Here is a 20,500-nt window from a genome sequence, read left to right on the forward strand (position 1 = left end):
TTCCTTTTAATGATTAAATTAATTCAACTTTTGCTTTTTTTAGATCTAATTATCATGGGTAACGTATGCATCAAGATCTATTGCAACACAATTATTAATTGCATAAAGTAATCTTGATCTTAAAATCTCGATACTTGAATATCTTGGTAAAGATAATCTAAATCCACAAGTTGTTGCAATAGGAAGTCTATTATCTTGTATAGTTTCAGGGTTATCATAGTTTATTGAAAATTTCCAATCACTTGAGTTATTGTTAACTTGAGGAAGTCTACTCCTACCTGATACAAATCTAAGAAGCTTTTGTAGTTGCTCATTATTAAAAGTCTCAAGCACTTGAAATAGTTGTTCTTTAAGTTCTGGATGAGGAGAAACTGTATGATTCTTAAGTATTAATAGATCTATTTTTGATTCTCCACATATTAAATATTCAATCTTTTGATAATTAAATAACATCCTCATCCTTCCCAATGGAATAATGGTACCGAATCCTTTGAGTATATTTGTCATTATATTACTGTCATCCAACATTCTACATCTTTCTGCTAGCTGAACAAATAGATGAAGATTCTCCAATGTGACTCCCACGCTTGATTCCATTTCTCCTCCCTCTATATTTAATAGTGAGGTTATACTTCCATTCATATTTTCTATCTGGAATGTCAAACCTTCAATTTCTGGGATACTGGTTCCTCCTCCTCGTTCCCGTCCTTCTTCTTCTCTTCCTTCTAGTTGTTTTACATCTTCTTCTCGTTTTCCTCCTCTTCCTTTTCTATGTTTTCTATTTAAACTTTCATTTTCTATGTATTTGAGAGAGTTAAGCATTTCATAAGCTATACAATCTGCATCCACAAGATCCTTAAGTGAGAGAGGAAGTCCTGAGAACTTTTTCCAGATCAAAGGATTCAGATTAATATTCATAGCACTCTTAGTTGTAACGCAAATCCCCATTAATCTTCCTAAACATTCATACATCTCACCAATCATCTCTCTAATCTCCTTATCTTTTGGCCACTCCCATGGATCAAGCTTATGCATTATCCCTAGATCCTCTTCTATTATGTTCGGTTGTGGGGCTTCCTGCTGAGTAGTTATTGGAGTAGGATTCGTATTATTGATAGACTCAGCATGATTAAGCTCTTCTGGAATTGATCCCATTGATACTGGCGAAGAGTTTGAAGAAGAAGAAGATGATGATGATTGTGAATTGGAAGAAGATAAAGATATCTCTTCCAAAGCATATCTACTCTCAGTTCTTCTTAATCGAATTGTATCTTCACCATCCTCTTCATCAGTTTCTATTGAAACTACTTCCCTTTCCCTTTCTCCTTCTCTTTCCACTTCTCTTTCTCTGTTATTCTCAATTTCAATTCCATTATCATTCACATTTTCATGATCTCCTTCTCTTCTAAAGAAGGATTGGATCTTGCTGTCTATTGTATAAGTAAGTATCTTAGAATTTCCTGAGTAACTATGGTTACATCTTAAAGAAGGAATCTTACTAACAATAGCTTTAAATATTTGGTAACCAGCTGTCTGAATCATGAATCCTCCTCCTTCTCTCATCTTAGAATCATATTCTTCAAGATCCTCAATTCCAAAAGAAGATTCAGACGAAAAGTTCTTCTTAGTATAATAGTCTCTCTTAAACTTAGAAAGCAAGGATTCAGACTGAACATTTCCTTCCGATACCTCCTGACCAGATGATCCAAAAAGCAAAAACTCTTCACAAATATATAAGGAATTTATTGTCTTGTAATTAGAATACACAGAGTTAATAGAAACTGTATCCTGGTTGTGACCAATTGAATGAAGAGCATTGGCACAAGGAGTAAATAATCCATAGTAACGGTTCTCATTTGATAACAACGTTTGATTTGTACCCAAATCATCGGCAATTCCATTCATATAACCAACACCTCCTCCTAATCTTTGTACATCCTTTGTTGTTGTCGTCTTATCTATATTATCATTGTTCTTACTCATAATTTCATTAGAAATCCAAGAAAGAAACTCTTGGAATGGACCCCCAAAATCAGTACTCCCTTCTCCTCTAAATACTATAAGAAATGGTCTTTCAGTAATTCTTAGCTTCTCTGGAAGCATTTGTAGAATCTGTCTTGTAGATTGTGATAGAAGAGAATACTTTAAAGGATTCCCTCCTGTTACTGCTAAATTCCTATTCAAGTGAACTGTTAACCCATTATTTGCAGTAGTATTACCATTCCCATCCCTCTTCTTTGAATATATTAACCTCTTCAATATATCATTCCATAGAGAATTCACCAAATTCAACTTATAATATGGCTTTAATAATAAATATGAACTTATTGGAATCGGAATATCATATGGTCCCACATGAATTAAATACCTTGGTGACGAGTATATATTGTAATATGATCCCCAACTACCAAGCAATTTACTTGATTGTAATAATAATAATGGAGTTGTCATAATAAGATCTTGAGACGTATTTTCTTCGGTACCTATATTTTGTCTCAAGATCTTATTTTTTAAAACTCCACTTTTTTTAGAATAATAACTATTGAATGCTTTAAAAATGTTCTTATTGAATTGATTTTTAGATAATTTCCAGAAAAGATCACCAAAGTAATTATTTGAGAAATAAAATGGACAAGATATTCTCAGAAAGTCTTCTTGTTCGTAATTTAATGTTGGTGAGTTAAAGACTCCAGAAATCATTGGAATTGTAAATCTGGAAATATCATTAAACTTATTCAGAAGTAGAATTCTTCCTGATAAAAATTGTTTCATTATATCCACATACCAAAATAATGATTGTAATCTTAGTTTGAATTGATTTTTACCACCATTTCCACTGTTATTTAATTGTATTTTTGTAAATACATCAAGAGAAGTTGTATAGATGGGAAGAATATTACCAAGAAGAATTTCTATTACTTTGAAAGGAAATTCTTCTTCAGTATAGAATAAGTTATTTAAATCTATTAAAGAAGGTCCATAACTTTCACAATTATTATTTTTGAATTCATCTTCTTCAAACTTTGAAAAATGAAAATCTTCGTATTGTGGATCTTGACTTGAATCTGTCTCGAGATCATTATTATGATCACCAATTAATTTAACTTGATCATCTCTATTGAAGCAATATTTTAATACTACAAGAGAAAATAAGTTTTTGATTGAATTTGAGACATAACGAATTACATCCAAAGAGTCTGAATGAGAGATTTTTGTTCTGGTCCATATATTGGAGTCATGTTTTGGGATCATCTTTGAGATATCCAAAGATCTTATTCCAAGTAAAACCATTGATTTATTTCTAAATTCATCTTCTTTAATAATATTTTCTTCAATATCAATTTCAAATTCTGATTTATCAGTAAAGTTTATTCGTTTTAAAAGTTCAAATAAGACTACTCTGTATATTTGTTGTTCTCCTAATTCTATGTTTAAAAGTTGAATTAGCTTCTGATCTATAACAGTTTGACAGTGCTGATGCATTTTACATAGAATCTTCATATCAAGAGAAACTACTGGTCTTGCTAAGAACTTAAAATCCAAAAATTCTTGCTCTTCTCCAATTATACCCAACTTTGAATAACTTGAATTCTTCTTTTCTGATAAAATCGATTTCTTATATTTGTTATAACAATTCTTATCAAAAAGATCTAGATTAGGTATCCATTCAATCCAAGAGTTACATGATATATAATCTAAATTATTATCATAATCTTTTACCAAAGAAAGGAGTTTTCTTATATTGTGAATCCAAATAAATCTTTCATGTTCCACAGTCCAATAGGGATAGTATCCATGATGTTTATCTATAGCCTCCTCCATTTCTAATAGCTCCCAACAACACTTAACCATTTGCTCTTGAAGGAGCTTTTCATCAGCTTCTTTTACATTCCAAGAGTTTTGATCATTTTCAAGGTTTTCTCCTGATTCAGAATAATTAACTCCAGCATTTTTAGGGAAACTAATCTCTATATTTCCCATACCATGAATTCCATCTCCCATTGAACATTTTACTGTTAATACTTGAGCTATATACTTATAGGTAACATTGATAATATCCAATAATTCTTTGATGTTTCTTACTTGAGAAAGACCATTGTATATCTCCTCCATTACTTCTTGTGGGATCAAGATCTTATCTGGAGCAGTGATTACTGCTCCAAAAGCTCCTACTCCCAAAAGCGAATTGTAATTACTTGATCTATTTTGTGATCTTACATTCCCGAGACGATTTGGTATTTGTAGTTCTGGTCCTGAGCTATTTATATCACCAGAAATATTGGTTACACTTCCTCTATGATGATAGTGATTACTACTACCAGTACTAGAAGTAATCCTATACCCAGAATTAATCCCAGAAATTTCTCCTCCTAGTGATGAGGTGTTTGATGTAGAATTAATAGATGAAGGAAGAGGTGGGGATGAAGAAGAAGTAGCAGAAGATGAAGACATTCCTGATTGGTCATATCCAAAATGATTGCTTGGAGGTCCACTTTGTGAAACCGATACTGGTTGAGTATAATGATAATAGTTAATACTATTCACATTATACACAAAGTCATCAGTTGGTCTTCCCGTCTCAGGTTTTCTATTAATGGACATATTTACAATACTGTTGGATGATAAGCTTGTAGAAGCAGCAATTGATCCTGAATGGCATTTGATTGATCTGATCCATCTATAAAAGAGATACTGAATAATATGAATATTAAGTATCTTCTTATCATAAATTCTGGCTGCAAACAAATCTTTAAAGGAAGTATTTTTTGACTTATTTCTCGAACAATTTTGAACTATCTCAAGATCTTTAGGATGAGAATTCTTTTTCTGAAGAACTCCTCCAATCTCAAGGGATTCTATTGAAATATATGTATCTGAAGAATGATCTTTTTCTAAACAAGAAGAAGGATCAAGATCAGCCATAGCCACAATTTGACAATCAGAAAATAGTCCTGGCCAAGGATACTGGTAAGGGGGGAGTAAATTGGACTTATTTTGAATATTCATATTAATAAATGACTTTTGTGATTCTTTTTCTGCATCAATCTTTTGGCTATTGCAAACTGAGAAACAGTAAAGTTTTTCATATTGTTGTGTAAACTCTGCAATATCTTCTTTTTCTGCATGGAAGGATATTTTTGGAGGAGATGGGATTATTGCCCAATCAAGCATCTTAGATCCTGTAGTTCCTGATGAAGATCCAGATCCAGATCCAGATCCAGGTCCAGATGAATTATTAAATTGCTCAGGTACACCAAGATCTGTACCATTTTCTGATTGACCAACTCCTCCCTGACTTCTATCTCTCTCTACGAATTTTTTAAGGAGTGTTCTATAAAGGGAACCAGCAAATTGATCGTGATTATTTGTAATGTATGGATTCACTCCCTTGAAAGAGAGAAGTTGAATGATATCTAGATGACCAAAAGCCAAAGCAAAGTGGTAACTAGTATTTCCTAATCTATCTTGAATATTAACATCAGAGTCATAAACCACCATTAAGATGTATGCTATTCTAGCATTTCCACTGATTATTGAGGCCATTAATCCAGTCTGATAGAGAGAATATCCTTTAAGCTCTCCCAAAAGCATTCCTAATCTTTCCTTCTGAATATTCTGTGCATTAAATTTTCTGTTTTCAATTTGGATTAGATATCTAAACTGATGATGATGAGAGGAGTTATTAAGATTGGAAATAGAAGAAGAAGACGAGGATGATGAAGACGAGGATGAAGAAAAGGAAGAGGAGGAAGAGTAAGAAATAGTACCAATGGAGTTGGAAATAGTATGCAGTCCTGAATTTTCTCTTTCTCTGCCTTCAATAACCATCCCATAACAACCAATATATAGAGATAAGTGATCATCAGTATCGAGAAGATTCAAAGCTCTGTTATCAACATGAACAAAATTCAAAAGATATTGAACAATTTGCTCATTTCCAATCCAACAAGCCAACCAAAATGGAGTTTCATGCTTGACAATTTTTTGGCTTCTTTTCTCTGAGAAGACTCTTAAAGATGAAAATGAAGTTGAAGAGGAGTTAAAAGCTTGATGATTTATCTCATCTTGATTACTCATTGAAAAGTGAGTATTCAACAAATCCCAATTTAAAACCTGTTCTTGGATTGAAAAGAACTCCCTGGGATCTGGAAACATTACATAATCATAAATATTACTTAGAAGACTTCTGATTGTCATCTTTGAACTTGAAATACATTTTGGAATACAATTGAGAATATTATTGTAAAGATCCTCAGTTATTAATACTTTGAATAAAAACTCTCCCTTTTCTAAATCAATCAAATACTTGGAGTATTTTGAAATCAAATGACTCATTACCAATACGTCATTCTGCAAAATTGTCATCACAAAGAGAGTTCGAACAATCCAAATCATCTTCTCTGACAAATTCTGAGTACAATTCATTTGCTGACTAATCTCTTCAAAATGCCCACCTACTTGAGAAAATACTTCTCTTTGAGGGCAACTCTCCAAACTTAATAACAAGTTTCCACTCATCCTCTTATAAAACTCAGTAAAGTTAAATGAAAAGCTGTATTCATTATTCTTGAAAAATATTAAAGCTGGTATACTTGGTTGAAATTCGATAGTAATTTGATCATGTAATCCATATTTAGGTATCGATACCTTTTGAGATCTTGAATCTGAAAATTCATATGAGTCCAAATTCTCAATAATAATTTCTTGGTTAGTTGGAATTTTATACTCTTTATACAATTTACTGATCTCAAATGGTAATGGAGGGAGTGATGGAACTATAAATCTTCCATCATTAAGCCAAATAAATCTATACATACCATCCAACCAGTCTATTCCAACTCCAAATGTCTGAGGTGATTTCTCCCCAATCTCATTAGAAATCTCATGATCATTAAGTTTTTGTATCTTGAATGTTATGCTAAAAGATTTACAAGGGTCCAAAGACTTGAATAAACGTGATTTAATACTAATTTCCCTGTTATCATTCAAATAGCATTCATCATCGTTATTATTTTGGATCTGAGTGTCATCCTCGATTCTATTTACTCTCCAAACTGTATTTTCTGGTAAGACCCAATTCTTCCAGTTTTTGAATAGGGCTGGACTATACAGATCTCTACTTGTATTACTACTACTACAGAAACTAACTCCACTTGGTATATTTGGATGCATGTATCCAAGAAGAGATAAGCCTTTTTTCTTACGTTTAAGTTCTGATCTTGGAGTCGAATTTTCATTTGAAATTTGATCCAAACTACCTCCTACCACTTTTCTTGAAGGAGTCTGAATCTTAAGCATTTTCAAACTTCCATTAGAATAACAATCTTTCCGATCTTGGATCTTAAATCTATGTTTGAATTCTGATGGGATCCATTTTACAGAGTCATTTTCAATTTGCAATTTATCTTGTGAATCGGAACATTCTGATATTACTGGGAGGTAATCTATTTTGGAGATGATTTGAGTATAAGGAATGAAGATATCTTCAATACAACTATTTAGTTGAACGTCGCAGTATATTAAGGAATTAACATCAGATTGTGTTTCCAATTCGGATGATTCTGAGCAATGCGATTTTGATGAAGAATTTTGAGAAATTGCAAGTGAAGATCTTATGGAAGTTCTCTTGTTACTTTCCAAGTAAATAATTGGAAGAATGAATCTAGCTTGAGGAGGGAGACCAGTTATTGCTACAGGAGTACCATTCACTTCCAAGATCAAAAGACGATTCTGGAATATCACAGAAATATCTAGATATTTCTGTTTACTTCTAGCTTGAATAGAAAAGCTTGAGGCAGCTCTAATTCTTGTTAGGCTTTGGGAAATCTCTTCTCCTCCAAAATTTAAGCATTTATCATCATAATAAGAATACAAAATACTACCAAGATATCCATTATTTTGACTCAAAAGCTCACTCTTAATGTTTGTATCTCTTTTTTTTGGTTTCAGTTTCTGGAATAGTTCTCCTTGAATCCAATTAGTGTAAAATGATGAGATTTCTATTTCACTCAATTGTCTCTCAAAAACAATTCCTCCTACCAAAATCAGCTTAATAGGATGAATACCGTTATTTTCCCCACATTCTGATAACTTGTTAAAACGGAAGAGAGCCTTTACACTACTTGAATGCAAACCATTAACATAAAGCATATTATCAGATCTTAAACAGTAAGAAACACTCTTATGACCAGAGTTTAGAATAACTCTAAACTCATTTCTATTGATCTTCTGCTTCTCTTCAAATTGAATATCTCCATTCTCATAAGAATGTTTTATTACCTCTCTTAGTTTTATATTCTTCTGGCCAATTTCATATCCTCCATATTCATAAATTAGACCATTTATCCCAGTATTATTAATACTATATAAAATTCTCGGTACTTTATGATTTCTTTCATAATCGAACTTAAGTTTTAAAGGTTTCAGCTTAAATCCTATGAATCCTGAGTTTCGTTTATGCATCTTATTAAGTTGTGGATTGTAAGTGTTTTGATTTGGATATAAATATCCATTACTTGCCAAATTCCTTCCTTTGTTCTTTTCAATCAAACCATTTTCTAAGGAGTTTCCATAGTTAATTCTTAAAACTGAATGATATTCTTGGGAAATTGGACTTTCCCCAAGACTCAATAACATGCTTTTTGGACTAATATAGTTTAAGGTATTTTGAATGTATTTCCAAGGGAAAAGTGTATTTGGCTTAATATCATCATTAAATATCTCATCATAGATTTCATTTCTGGACAATTTTCTTTCTGATAAAGATCTTGTCTTATTGATTTCATTATTTGAAAGTATTGCAGTATCACTAGTACTTAACATTAAATGGTTTGATATTGAAATAAAACTCAAATACCTATTAAAGAATGACAGAATATGAGGAAGAGGTAATAGAGTATATTCATTTGAAGAATCCAATATACATCTTGCTGAGCATGCCATAAAATGACATACTAATGTAGTATTAATCTTTTGTCTATTGATTGGCTTATAATCTTCAGCTGAAGTAAAGTAATCCCATCCAAGTTGAGTAATTGGTACCTTTCCTAAAATGAGTTCTCTGAATACTGGAAGATTATTAACATTGACAAGAGGATTTTCCCCATCAAAATTGACTTTGCTCTCATATAAAGATAAAATACATGAAACACAATAGCATATAGAATCAAGTATTCCTTGACTTTGATCAATAATTTCTCTTGCTTGATCATGATCATATTCTTGATCTTGAATCTCTTTATATTTACCCAAATCTGATTTCATATTTCTATGATTAGTAATCCAATAAGTCATTCTACAAGAATCAATTGCAAGCTTTGTTGGGATATGAACTCCATTAGTTAATAGAGAAAAGAGGAAATTCCATGTTAATCTGTTAACAATGGATGATCTGATAAAACTTGGGCATAAAGGATGTCTAATAAATTGATCCATTAACCAATGAGCCACATATACAGAAGGAGATAGTGAAGAATATTTGAGTTGTTTTGGATGATTACCAGAAGATGATTGACCATTATTAGTCTCTTTGATTCTAATAGAAAAGATCTGAATCAAAGAACCAACTAAATGGAATATGATCTCAGTTTTTAAGAAATGAGTAATAGTTCTTCTCATATGACTCTTCTCTATAACCAGTTGATCCATTACTTGATCCGTATTTTCATCAATTTCTTCATCCAAGTCTATATAACAAGATGTAACATATATAAGCCTTTGCCATGAATAGAGTTTATCAGTTAATGCACTTTCACTATCAATTCTATTAAGAATCTTTCTTGTAGAATCTTTAATAGAGATTTCAGATGTGTTGTGAATATCATTATATATGGATCTTTTAAACATAAGCCAGTAATCAGGAGAGGGAGAAAGATGATTGCTATCATCCATATTTTGATGTGCTGCAGGAAATACGAAATCCTCTCTACCTCTGATTATAAAGTATGTACAGATTCTCATGATTCGAATAATTTGGTAGAATCTCTCAGAAATGGTTTTTTCATCAGGTAGTTTATTAGATAATTGTTTATCAGATTTTTGATACTCCTCTGAACTATATTTGGTATCTTGGAAAAGTAACTTATTAATGTGATCAGGTATAATTCCACAAATATTACATAAGGTATCAATAGCAGAGATCTTAATAGACCAAGTTGCTGTAGTTCCATTAGATTTTAAAACAAGTTTTTTTGCTGTGATTGGATTAGAACCTTCAAGATTGAATATTCTTTGGTTCATACTTAACATTCCATAAATAGAATTATCTAAATGTCTGACAGCTTTAATCTTTGAAGAAGAGTAATTTGAATGATTGTCTCTGTTGACAAATCCTTGTCTTAAGATCCACTTCCAAAGGACATTACAATCTTCAGTTAGTAGAATAGTTCTCATTTGTATTTCTGGTAAGTCGTATAATTTGTTAGAAGATGATAACTCGTTTTGATTTTGATCTTGACTTTGAAGTGGATCTGAAGAGAAATTCTGATCACAATCAATACCGGTACTTGTAATGATGTCATAAAGACTTTTTTCTTCTTTAGTTACAATGGGTTTAAACTTGTGTTGGTTTTTCTCCTGGAAGTTTCTACCTTTTTGAGAAAATATATTAAAAAGTTCAAGTTCCCTTGTTTCATTCGATGATCTTAATCCTTGATTTGCATCTCCGCAAGAATATAGAGAAAAGTTTCCAATTAGAGAAAAGAAGCCAAATAGAATATTCTTCATCTTTTCTGAAAGTTTTGGAGCATCATTACCAGGACAAAACTCCAAGATCACTCTAGAAATTAATGAAACAATCAAGGAAGATCTTGAAATGAGTACAGAAAGTGAATCTAGAAGATGTTTCTGTAGCTCTAAAATTTTCCCCCATTTGCTTACAAACTCATCTGATATACAAATTTTAAGATTTTCTGTTCCCAATAAGAAGTAAAACTGGTGGATGAATTTCACCTTGAAAAGTTGATAGAATCCTTCTAAGATGAGCTCCAATTGTGAAAGTTTAAGACCAAAAAGAGATGAATAGCAAAGAACACCACTGTCTATGCTACTACTTAGCCAAGGAAGATCCCCATAAGTAATGTTTGAGCATCTTCTTCTCAATAAAAGTTCTCGTTCAAAATGAGTTTTTGGATTTTCTTTGCAACTTATGGTATCTGGATGTTTTATAGGTAGATTCATCCCTGAATCATCATTTTCTTCTAATGGATTGAGATCTACTCCAAAGATCGTACATATTGAGCACATGAGCAAAGTCTTTTCAATAAGGGAGTCAAGTAATTGCAAAGTTATGTCTAAATCTTGGTTATCAGAAGGAAGGGACAACTCGAGAGAATCTGAGATTTCATGATCTAAAGTCTTTACAGAAAAGAAAGTCTCAAGATGTGCCTCAAAGTCAGAACTGATTGACAAAATAGTCTTGTGAATAGACTTGACTAGATTATCCTTCAGGCCAGAAAGTAAACCATGACTTGAAACCAAGATTTCCTGGAAAAGTTTGATATTCTGAATGTAAACAAGAAAACTAATATTATATAACTGTTTCTTATTATTTAAATCCAATTCTTTCATAACCAGGTTGTGAATTGAAGGAGAGGCTGAGGAAGATGATGATCCTGAGGCCAGTTGTTGAATCTGTTCTTGAGTTACAACTCTTCCACCATGTATTGATTCAAACCAAGTGCTACTTCTTCTTCTATATCTAGTTGAGAAAGGAAGTCCTTCATATAGAATAGTAAGTGGATCAAGGATCACAAAAATGACAGAAAGACGGGTATCCTCTGAGATCTGTGCTAATTCATTAAATTGAACTTCCAGAACACTTCCAATACTTTCCCCTCCAATAAAGATTTCAGACCTCAAAATAGATCCAGAAGAATTTGAGCTTACCCCATATCTTATATCAATCACGGTTCCTTCTGAATATGGAATTTCCAAAGCAAACATATTTTCTGGTAATTGGTAGACACCAGGATTAGAAGAAGTAGATGATGAAGTAGACGATGATGATGTAGGAGGTTGTGGACGAAGACCTACAACATCATTTCGTTGGAATACTTCCTCCAATGACATTGTAAGGACATTCGAGGGAGCTACAGTTATTCCAAACCTTCCAATTCCAAGAACTCTAAAGGAAAGTATATTAGGTGGTACAGATAATCCCGTAGATTGAAGTCCTCTAAAGGTTAAAGGAGCTCTACAAATTACAATTCCACCTCCCATGGATGCTTGATCACACTGAACAATTCTTCCATCAATATTAACATTAAAGTTTTCATTTGGAAGTGCACCAATGAAGGTAGAAGAGTGAGGATGGTTTCTGAAAGCAGAAGGGACCTCATTGCCTCCACCATTCCCTCCTATAGGATGAAGATCACCACTTCCATTTGTAGTAGACCCATTTCCTGCATTTGGTGATCCAGATCCAGATTCACCTATCGAGTTCTGATTTTTGGGACTATCTTTTGATTTAGAGTCTCCATCTTGGTTTTCTGAGTTATAATTAATGAGCTCACTAGAGATGCATTTTAAGAAAGATCTTGGGAATAAGTGAAGATCTGGTAAGGTAACTGAGAAATTACGGATATTGGCTGTGGATTCTTTATTATTTTGAGTAATTTCGTTAAGTTGAAGAATCCATTCTTGAGTTTCTTGAAAGTCAAGTGCAGTAAAATGAGATCCATAAACCTTGTTAGTGTTTGTAGATGTTTGAGAAACTTCTTTCTGGTAAATACCTGAGGATAAGTCTTTTATTGTACATTGTCTAATACATTCCGTGAGCATGACTGAGATCTTTCCTTCAATCTTTGAGTTTCTGGTCCATAAATCTTTAAGAGTATGCTTCTCACCATTATGCAGCTTCAAGAACTTTATCAAGATTGAATATGAAATATCTCCTGAATTCTGATTATTTCTCAAAAGCCTATTTCTTGTTGTCTCTTGTGAAGATTCTGTCTCAGTTCTATTAAGTTTTGCTGAGTAACATGTTAACTGTATTGAATAAATTAAAATATTGAGAATATCTTCAACATACAATTCCAACTCTTCACATAACTCATCATTTCTTCTAAACCCATCTTCAACTTTGCTATTTGGTTCTTCTATTGACTTGAGGCTCTGGATCTTTTCTGAAATAGATGTTAAGATACTAAAAGTATAGGATATAACTCTTTCTTTAATAGTTTTCTCGCTTCCTCCTGATATTAAAGTAGTTAAGAGATAAGTCTTAAATAATATCCATCCTCTCTTTTTCAGTCTTTTAATATAGCTATTGTTGAGTATCATGCTATTAATTCGGTTCAAACTATTTAATAAGATGATTGAAGATGAGGATGATGATGATGATGAAAATGAAAAGGAAGATGCCAAATTCGATGTTGTTGATAAAGATAAATTAACTTCAGATCTTATTGAATGAAGCTGATCACTCTGTTCTTTGGATTCAAATTCAACCTCATCTTTATTATTCAATATGAAACGATTTCCTATATTGCTGTTACTTCTACTCATAAATCCTTCTGTAATGGTTGAAGATAGCATTTCTATTTTAATCTTCTTACTATAAAGCTTAACTATGCTACAACCACATCCTTTCTCTCCATCTATTTTACTCGTATCATTAACTGTGTGGTTCAAGCTCAAATTTCTTTGTTTCTCCTCAAGATCTTTATTTGAATATTTATTGCATGCATGTAAAGGTACCAAGGATTCGAATATAAAGCCATCTTTAGAGTCAGTTGTTGTGAGGATATTATTATCTGAAGAACTTGAGCTTTCAAACAAGTCAAGGTTTTGTATTTGGAACTGATAGTAGAATGACATTTCATCATTTTCTGAAACAGGATCAAATTCATCAATATATTCTGATCTAAATACAAATATATTAGAATCTGAGTTATAATTGATTCTGTAGAAAGAATTAAACTTGCATTTGTCTGCAAATATTGGGATAGAATGAGTTGGCAAATATGAGAGTCTTTGAATAAATAAGAATATACGGGTATGATTTTGATCTCCATTTGAACCTTGGATGACTTGTTCTATATGATATCCTTGCTCTTGGAAGATTCGAATCAAGCTCTTTTCATCTTGAGATTTAATTTCAGCAATAATGATCCCAGTTACTGTGTCTCCAATTGTGATTTGAGTATCAAATGATGAACTTGACTCTTGTATTTGAGGTGGTGATATATCTTTTTCTGTTCCTTGATCTTGAATGAAGGGAAATATACAAGAGCTGATGTTTCTAAGTAAAGAAATCTCATCATTACTTTTTTTTGAGACAATCATAAAGTATAATATTACTATTCTGAGGGATGAATCAAACCATAATTCATCATTTTCAGTGATATTTTGGTAGAGTTGTCTTGTTTGTAGGATTTTACTGTTAAAGATTCGTGAAATCCATTCTTGAATATTATTCACTATTCCTCCCATATATCTAAAAGTATCTCCAGAAAGAGGTTCTCTTTTCATTTCTATTGTAGAAATAATCTGTGATAAGCTCTCCATGGATAAGGAGGGTTGCTGTTTTTTGTTTCTTTTTTCAAAACAAAGCTCCAGTAAGGATCTGAACTTGAAATCGTAGATCATAACCAGTTGAGCAAGACGAATATATAGCCAGCCTTCATATCTCAGAAATGAATGGAGAGATACTTTAAAGTATTTATGAGATGATGTAATCTTGTAAATTTGTTCTAAAGTCATCAACTTTAGGAAGGAGGAAAATATTTCAGTCTTAACAACTTTGTTCATATCATGAATGCTTGTGGGCCCGTTCATAATAAAATGAATATAGAGGTCCAAAACCTGACTTGAAGTCATTTCAGTATCTATTGCTCCTTCTACATTCAAATTATAAACGTGATCTTGAAGGTGATTAAGACTTGGTAAATTCTCTCCCTTCCAATTTGAAGTGCTTAAATTACCAGAAAAAACAGAAGGATCAGAATTGTTTCTATTTAACTTTGAAGAAACAGAAACTGAGGATGATGACGAGCTTGGAACTCCAAAAGATCCCATTGAAGTTATTATTGGCTGCTCAAAGCTTTGTTGAGAAGATCTTCTTCTAATACTTAACAGTTGTTTCAACATATCTATATGATGACTGTTGCTATTAAAAATAATATTAGTGTCAGTAGCTCTTCTATTCTTTTTCTTACCTTCTAAAGGTACTCCATTCTCTGAATCTAATTGAGTAGAACCTGAAATATTCTCCTGTCCAGATTTACAATATACAGCATCAAGATTTTCGTATTCTTCCACGTGAGCGATCGTAGGATTTCTATATCTATTACAAAGGTTAAATGGAACATTTTCAATAATCCATTTACATCTTGAAATTGTATTTTCAATAAACTTCTCTTTGATCTTAGCTTGCTCTTGGAAGTCTATATTCTCTTGTCCATTTGAACTACATTGTGCTTGCCAGTTTGACAAGAGCTGTGAACAACAATTCTTTGAGATATTTAATGACATCTCTAATACTGCAATCTTGTTATTATCAAATTTTGAAATATTATCCACTCCAAAAAGATGCATTATTACAGAATATACAGCTAATTGAAGATTTTTATATTTTGGATGGAAAGTTCTCCAATAGTTTCCTAATAATTGTATACTTTCTGAGTCAGAGTTTATGATCTTTGTGATCAAATTTTGACCCTTTAACTCAGTTTCCATATTTTCTTCATTCCCAATGGCTTGTTCTGATAATATATTTAATAAGTTATCAATCCAATCAGATCTTGAATTCATTAGGCTAGAAATTCTAAGGTTAAAATTATCAAATCCTTTATATTCTAGCAGATTCTCTATCACATTTCTGAATATCAATGGATGAATATTAGTTGATAACTGAATTAAATTCTTCTCCTTTATAGAATTAAACAAATAGTCTCTCAATACAATGGAAATATCAATACTTGCCCAAACAAATAACTGGGATAATAACCAATTAAACTGTATATGAGACTCTACAACAGAATGCATAGACTCTTGATTAAGAATTCCTCCTCCTACAGTCAGAAGATCATGATCAAATAAGTCTCTCGAGAAATCAGAGAATTTCTCATTAAATTTCACCATTTTCTTTAAAATTCCAAGATTTAAGTTAACTAAATTCTCATTAAGAAGGTACTGTAGTTGTCTCTTAATTCTTCCAATAATTACTGGATGAACATTTTGTATACTCTCAATACTTTCTTCTGATTTCTTTAAGTTATTCATTAATAATTCGGAACAACATAAACTATAAGAAATCACATTTCCCAAGGCTTCAGTTACTCCGTACTTAAGCATATACCCAAACCAAATAATTTCTGACGATGTATAAATACCACTTTTGTCTTTGTATACATTTTGTATTACACTTCTAATAATATCTTTGGAGTTTGAATCGAGATTTTTGATTGTATAGTCATTCAAATGATTAAAAGGTACCGGCTTATTTTCTGAACTCTTTTTTGAATCAGGAAACTGGAAAGAACAGTATTTGCTATATTTATAGTGATATTTGGTTTCAAGCCAATCTTGTGAATGTTTGACTAAGATATCAACAATCTGGTAAATCACTTCTCTCCAGAATATGATGTTCTTGTCATTCTTTAAGAAATCACGTGATGGCTTCAGATCCTTCAAAGTTTGAACTGAAAGTTCATCTTCTCTGAATTCTTCTTGATTATAAGCATTGTGATCAAGTCTCTCTTCTATATGAAGATGATCTTGAGGAACTACAACATCTTTAACTCCTGAAATCATTGAACTACTTATTCTTCTTCTCATTTTCTCTTGATTTCCACGATCTTCATTGATTATTCCTACTTTAACTATAGGTACTGGTGATCTAGATTGATCATGATTATTATTGTTTCTATCTGACTCTTCAAGACTTTCTAAGGCCTCTTTACTATTTAGTCCGTAGTTTCTTTCTTTTTTCTTAGAATACTTAGCAAATTGGACTTCCTTTTCAAATCGATCAGAAATTAATTCAATGATATTTGCCTGGGAAATCTTCATCCCATTTGTGACAAAAATGTTAATTAGGATGTTTAATATAATCCTATTATCACAGTTATTACGGTATATTGGGGTACGGATACTCATAATATGCTTACTTGTCTTATTCTTAAAGCTATCATAGTACTTATACATCCAATCAAGAGTAGAATAGTTTTTTCTCTCAGTCTCAATTTGAATCTTAATCCAATCTGTTAAGTTCTGGCTTAGAGAGGAGTCTTTTGAAAGAGTATCTCCAAACTGTAAGTTTTCATTCAAGATCTCAGCTTGGTAGTTTTCACTGGATGAGAAATCTGCATTTCTTTTCAATAACTCTCTAAGTAAAATAAAGAAGCTTGAATTGGTGTTAGAATTCTCACTGTAATCATTACCACAACCTTGCTTACTCTTTAATAATCTGTTGACTATAAGACTAAAGATATTCGCTTCATCCAAGTATTTAATCAAATCAAGAATTTCGTTCACTTCACTTCTCCTTGACTTCATAATACCTCTAATGAACGCTAAAATGTTTTCTAATGAAATTGAATGGAAAATTGCCTTAATGACTTCATAATTCATTCTGGAAAGTGCATTAATGGCAGTGATTCTACATAACCATTGGAACCCCTCCAAATCTGGGTGTAGAGTTAAGTCCATCAATCTTGAAATAATGTAAAAGAATTTCTCCACATTTGATGAGATTTGTTCAATATTGAAATTTTCTCCAGTAATAAATGAAGAATGTTCAAGACTTTCTGATCCTTGGATATTTTTGATAATGTAATCATCTACAGAAACATAGTTTCTGAGAATAAATACAAGATTCAGAACTAATTGAATATCAGAAAGTATCTCAGAAACTTGAAATTCTCCTTCATTCTTTTCTTCTTGACAAAAGTTTGTAATCAAATTAAGTTCATCATTCAAGATTCCAAGAAGCCTTGACAAATCATCATTTCTTATCATATTGTCACTTAGATTATGATAATGATTCGAATGAAGCTCAAAGACAGCTCTTGGGTCTTTGCTTATACTACTTCTCCATAAACTGGATAAAAATATCAACAAACTACCAATTGAAGCTTTAATTTTAAAATTGGTCTCGAAATCCTTTTCATTTGGAAGCTTATTTAAGTCTCCATTTGATCTACGAGTCTCCAAAGATATATGATCTATAATTCTATTATTTAACAAGATATCTTTAACCAGTTTTTTTGTCAGATTCTCAGTATTTTGGATCTCAAGAGAAGTCTCATCAATCATTGTAACCTGAATTTTAAGAGTACTCGTCATTTCTTTTCCAAATCTTAGGGTATGGATAATTTCACCATTAACTAAAATAGAGAGACAACTTTGGATATTCTTTGATGCTTGGGTTTCGATATAAGTCACAAGTTCCACCAGATAATCCCCTACGAAAGATTTTTCCAATTGTTTAATTGATTTCAATTCCAAAGAAGATGTATTTCCAGGATTATTTCCTGCATAGTATGAACCAATAATATGTTTGGATTCATATAAATTTATCTGATTGTCGCAGAATTCCAACATTAGCAAACTTCCTGAGAGTCTTGTTTCCCTTCCTCCTTTAATACAAGTATCAAATTTTCTAAGACATGGAATATCTTTAGTTTCTTTAGGAGATCTTAAATCATTGATTTCGTCCATACTGGTTGGGTAATCTATTGAAATTTCAATTCGAGATCTAACAAGATCCTCCTGAATAACTTCATTGAAAATCCTGGAGTCTGAAATTAAATGGAATTGAACAATATTACAACCAAAAAGTGGGATATTCTCAAATATTATATGTTTATAGAAAGGCTGTCCAAAAATATCCTCTCTTTCTCTACAAGTGTTTGAAATACTCTTGAGATTTCCCCACTTTCCATCATTCTGAGAATCATAGACTAGAAGATTAAAACTGGATAACAATTGTAAGAATTGAAGCTTGCTCCAAATAAGTGAATCAATCTCCAAAACAAACTGATCTCCTATTAATCCTTTAAGCTTTATAAGCTCCTGCAAGATTTCCAGCAAAAATGACATATTACCCAACTTAATTATAAGTCTAAGAGACAAATTAATGATTAAGTTCATTTGCTCAGTATTAAAATATTCACGGGAAATATAACCCAAAGCACTTGAAAATATGTTTGCTAGTTTTGATGACTGGATTATTCTTTCTTCTCGTCTAACTGGGTTTGAAATCGTATCCTTTTTTAGGAATTCTGTTAAGTTTTGTATCATAGTTCTCAGTTCTGATCCAGAATCCTCCTTGAAAATTAAGCTATACTTTTTTTCAATCAAAAAATCATCCAAACTCTTACCAAAATAAATCTCTTTTTCTTGATCTCTATTCATCATTAACCCTCTGCACTTATACCTAAGACCATTCTTAAGGTTATTCATATCTTCTCCTTTCATAAGATTTAAATCACCAACCCGTGACAAACTCAGAACAGATTCTCTTAATTTCAACAAAGCACTTGGAAAATTTATTACTTCAGCATTACTTAACTTTCCAGTCTCATATAATCCTTTATTTTCTGATCTTATAATCACATTCTCCTCCAACAAAATATCACTAATTCTTTTCATACTTGCTGTCTCTTCAACACTACTTGCTCTACTTAAACTCAAAAACTGATTCATTTGTTCTGCTAAATTCTTAATTATCTCCTTATCGCATTCTACCATACTTCCATAGTGTCTTATCAGGCTTTCTTTAAGCCATTCCCCATAATCCTCGGAAATACTCCCAAAAGGGTCCATCTTTAATACTCTATTCTCATCCATTATTGCCTTATTATCTTCATAAACAACTACTTTTCCTTTACTTTTAATTACTTCATTATTACTTTCTCTTAACCTCTTAACCCTTTTAATTGAATTGGAAATCATTCTACTTACATATTCTCTTCTTCCTTCTGCGGAATCAACTCCAGAAAGCTGACCTAATCCCCCTAATATATACCTTTCCGCCAATTCTGATGGTGAAACATCCAGCTTTCTTAATTCTATAAATATTTCCATAGGATTCACACATCTTTCCTTCACTATCTTATCAAAATCATTCTTTTGTATACTCATTTTTCAAATTCTTTCTTAGTTTCCACGCCTAGTATTTCTCTAAATTCCGCCTATTATATTCTTTGCTATATATTTCTTAATTGATTATGGCCTTGCATGCAATGCAAACTTGGAAATTTTGCATGCAGTTTCCCCACACTCCTTCAATTTACACCCAAAAATATTACGTGTCAAATTTTCTATTAATTAGAACCAGTTTGATTTTTAATTCACAAATTTTGCATGTAATTATTAAATGGTCCAACTGGTTTTCTTCTATAATTCACCTTCAAAGGTTTTTTTGTAATTTGATTCACCCTCTTTTTCTCCTTTTTTATTATTAATATTCTTCTTTCCTTCCTTTATTCTCTTTTCTTTCCTTTCCTTTACACTCTTTAATTTTCGGTCAATTTAGCTTCTAAGTCTCTCTCGC

The 20,500-nt window shown here is 31.9% G+C and overlaps 1 protein-coding gene and 1 non-coding gene across 2 annotated transcripts; both read right to left on the minus strand.

Annotated features, from left to right (window-relative positions):
- Positions 1 to 45: 45 nt before the first annotated feature.
- On the minus strand, positions 46 to 20,088 carry cgd7_4990 (ubiquitin ligase with a HECT domain at the C-terminus; the record flags this gene model as incomplete). The annotated part of the gene is made up of 1 exon (XM_628641.1): positions 46 to 20,088. The coding sequence occupies one exon, from the start codon at positions 20,086 to 20,088 to the stop codon at positions 46 to 48; it is 20,043 nt and encodes a 6,680-aa protein (XP_628643.1).
- On the minus strand, positions 13,728 to 13,830 carry cgd7_4995 (the record flags this gene model as incomplete). Its single annotated transcript has 1 exon — positions 13,728 to 13,830. It is a non-coding gene; the product is annotated as a snoRNA (small nucleolar RNA).
- Positions 20,089 to 20,500: the final 412 nt, after the last annotated feature.

The sequence above is a fragment of the Cryptosporidium parvum genome, chromosome 7 (genome assembly GCF_000165345.1).
Source record: "Cryptosporidium parvum Iowa II chromosome 7, whole genome shotgun sequence".
NCBI classification, from domain to species: domain Eukaryota; phylum Apicomplexa; class Conoidasida; order Eucoccidiorida; family Cryptosporidiidae; genus Cryptosporidium; species Cryptosporidium parvum.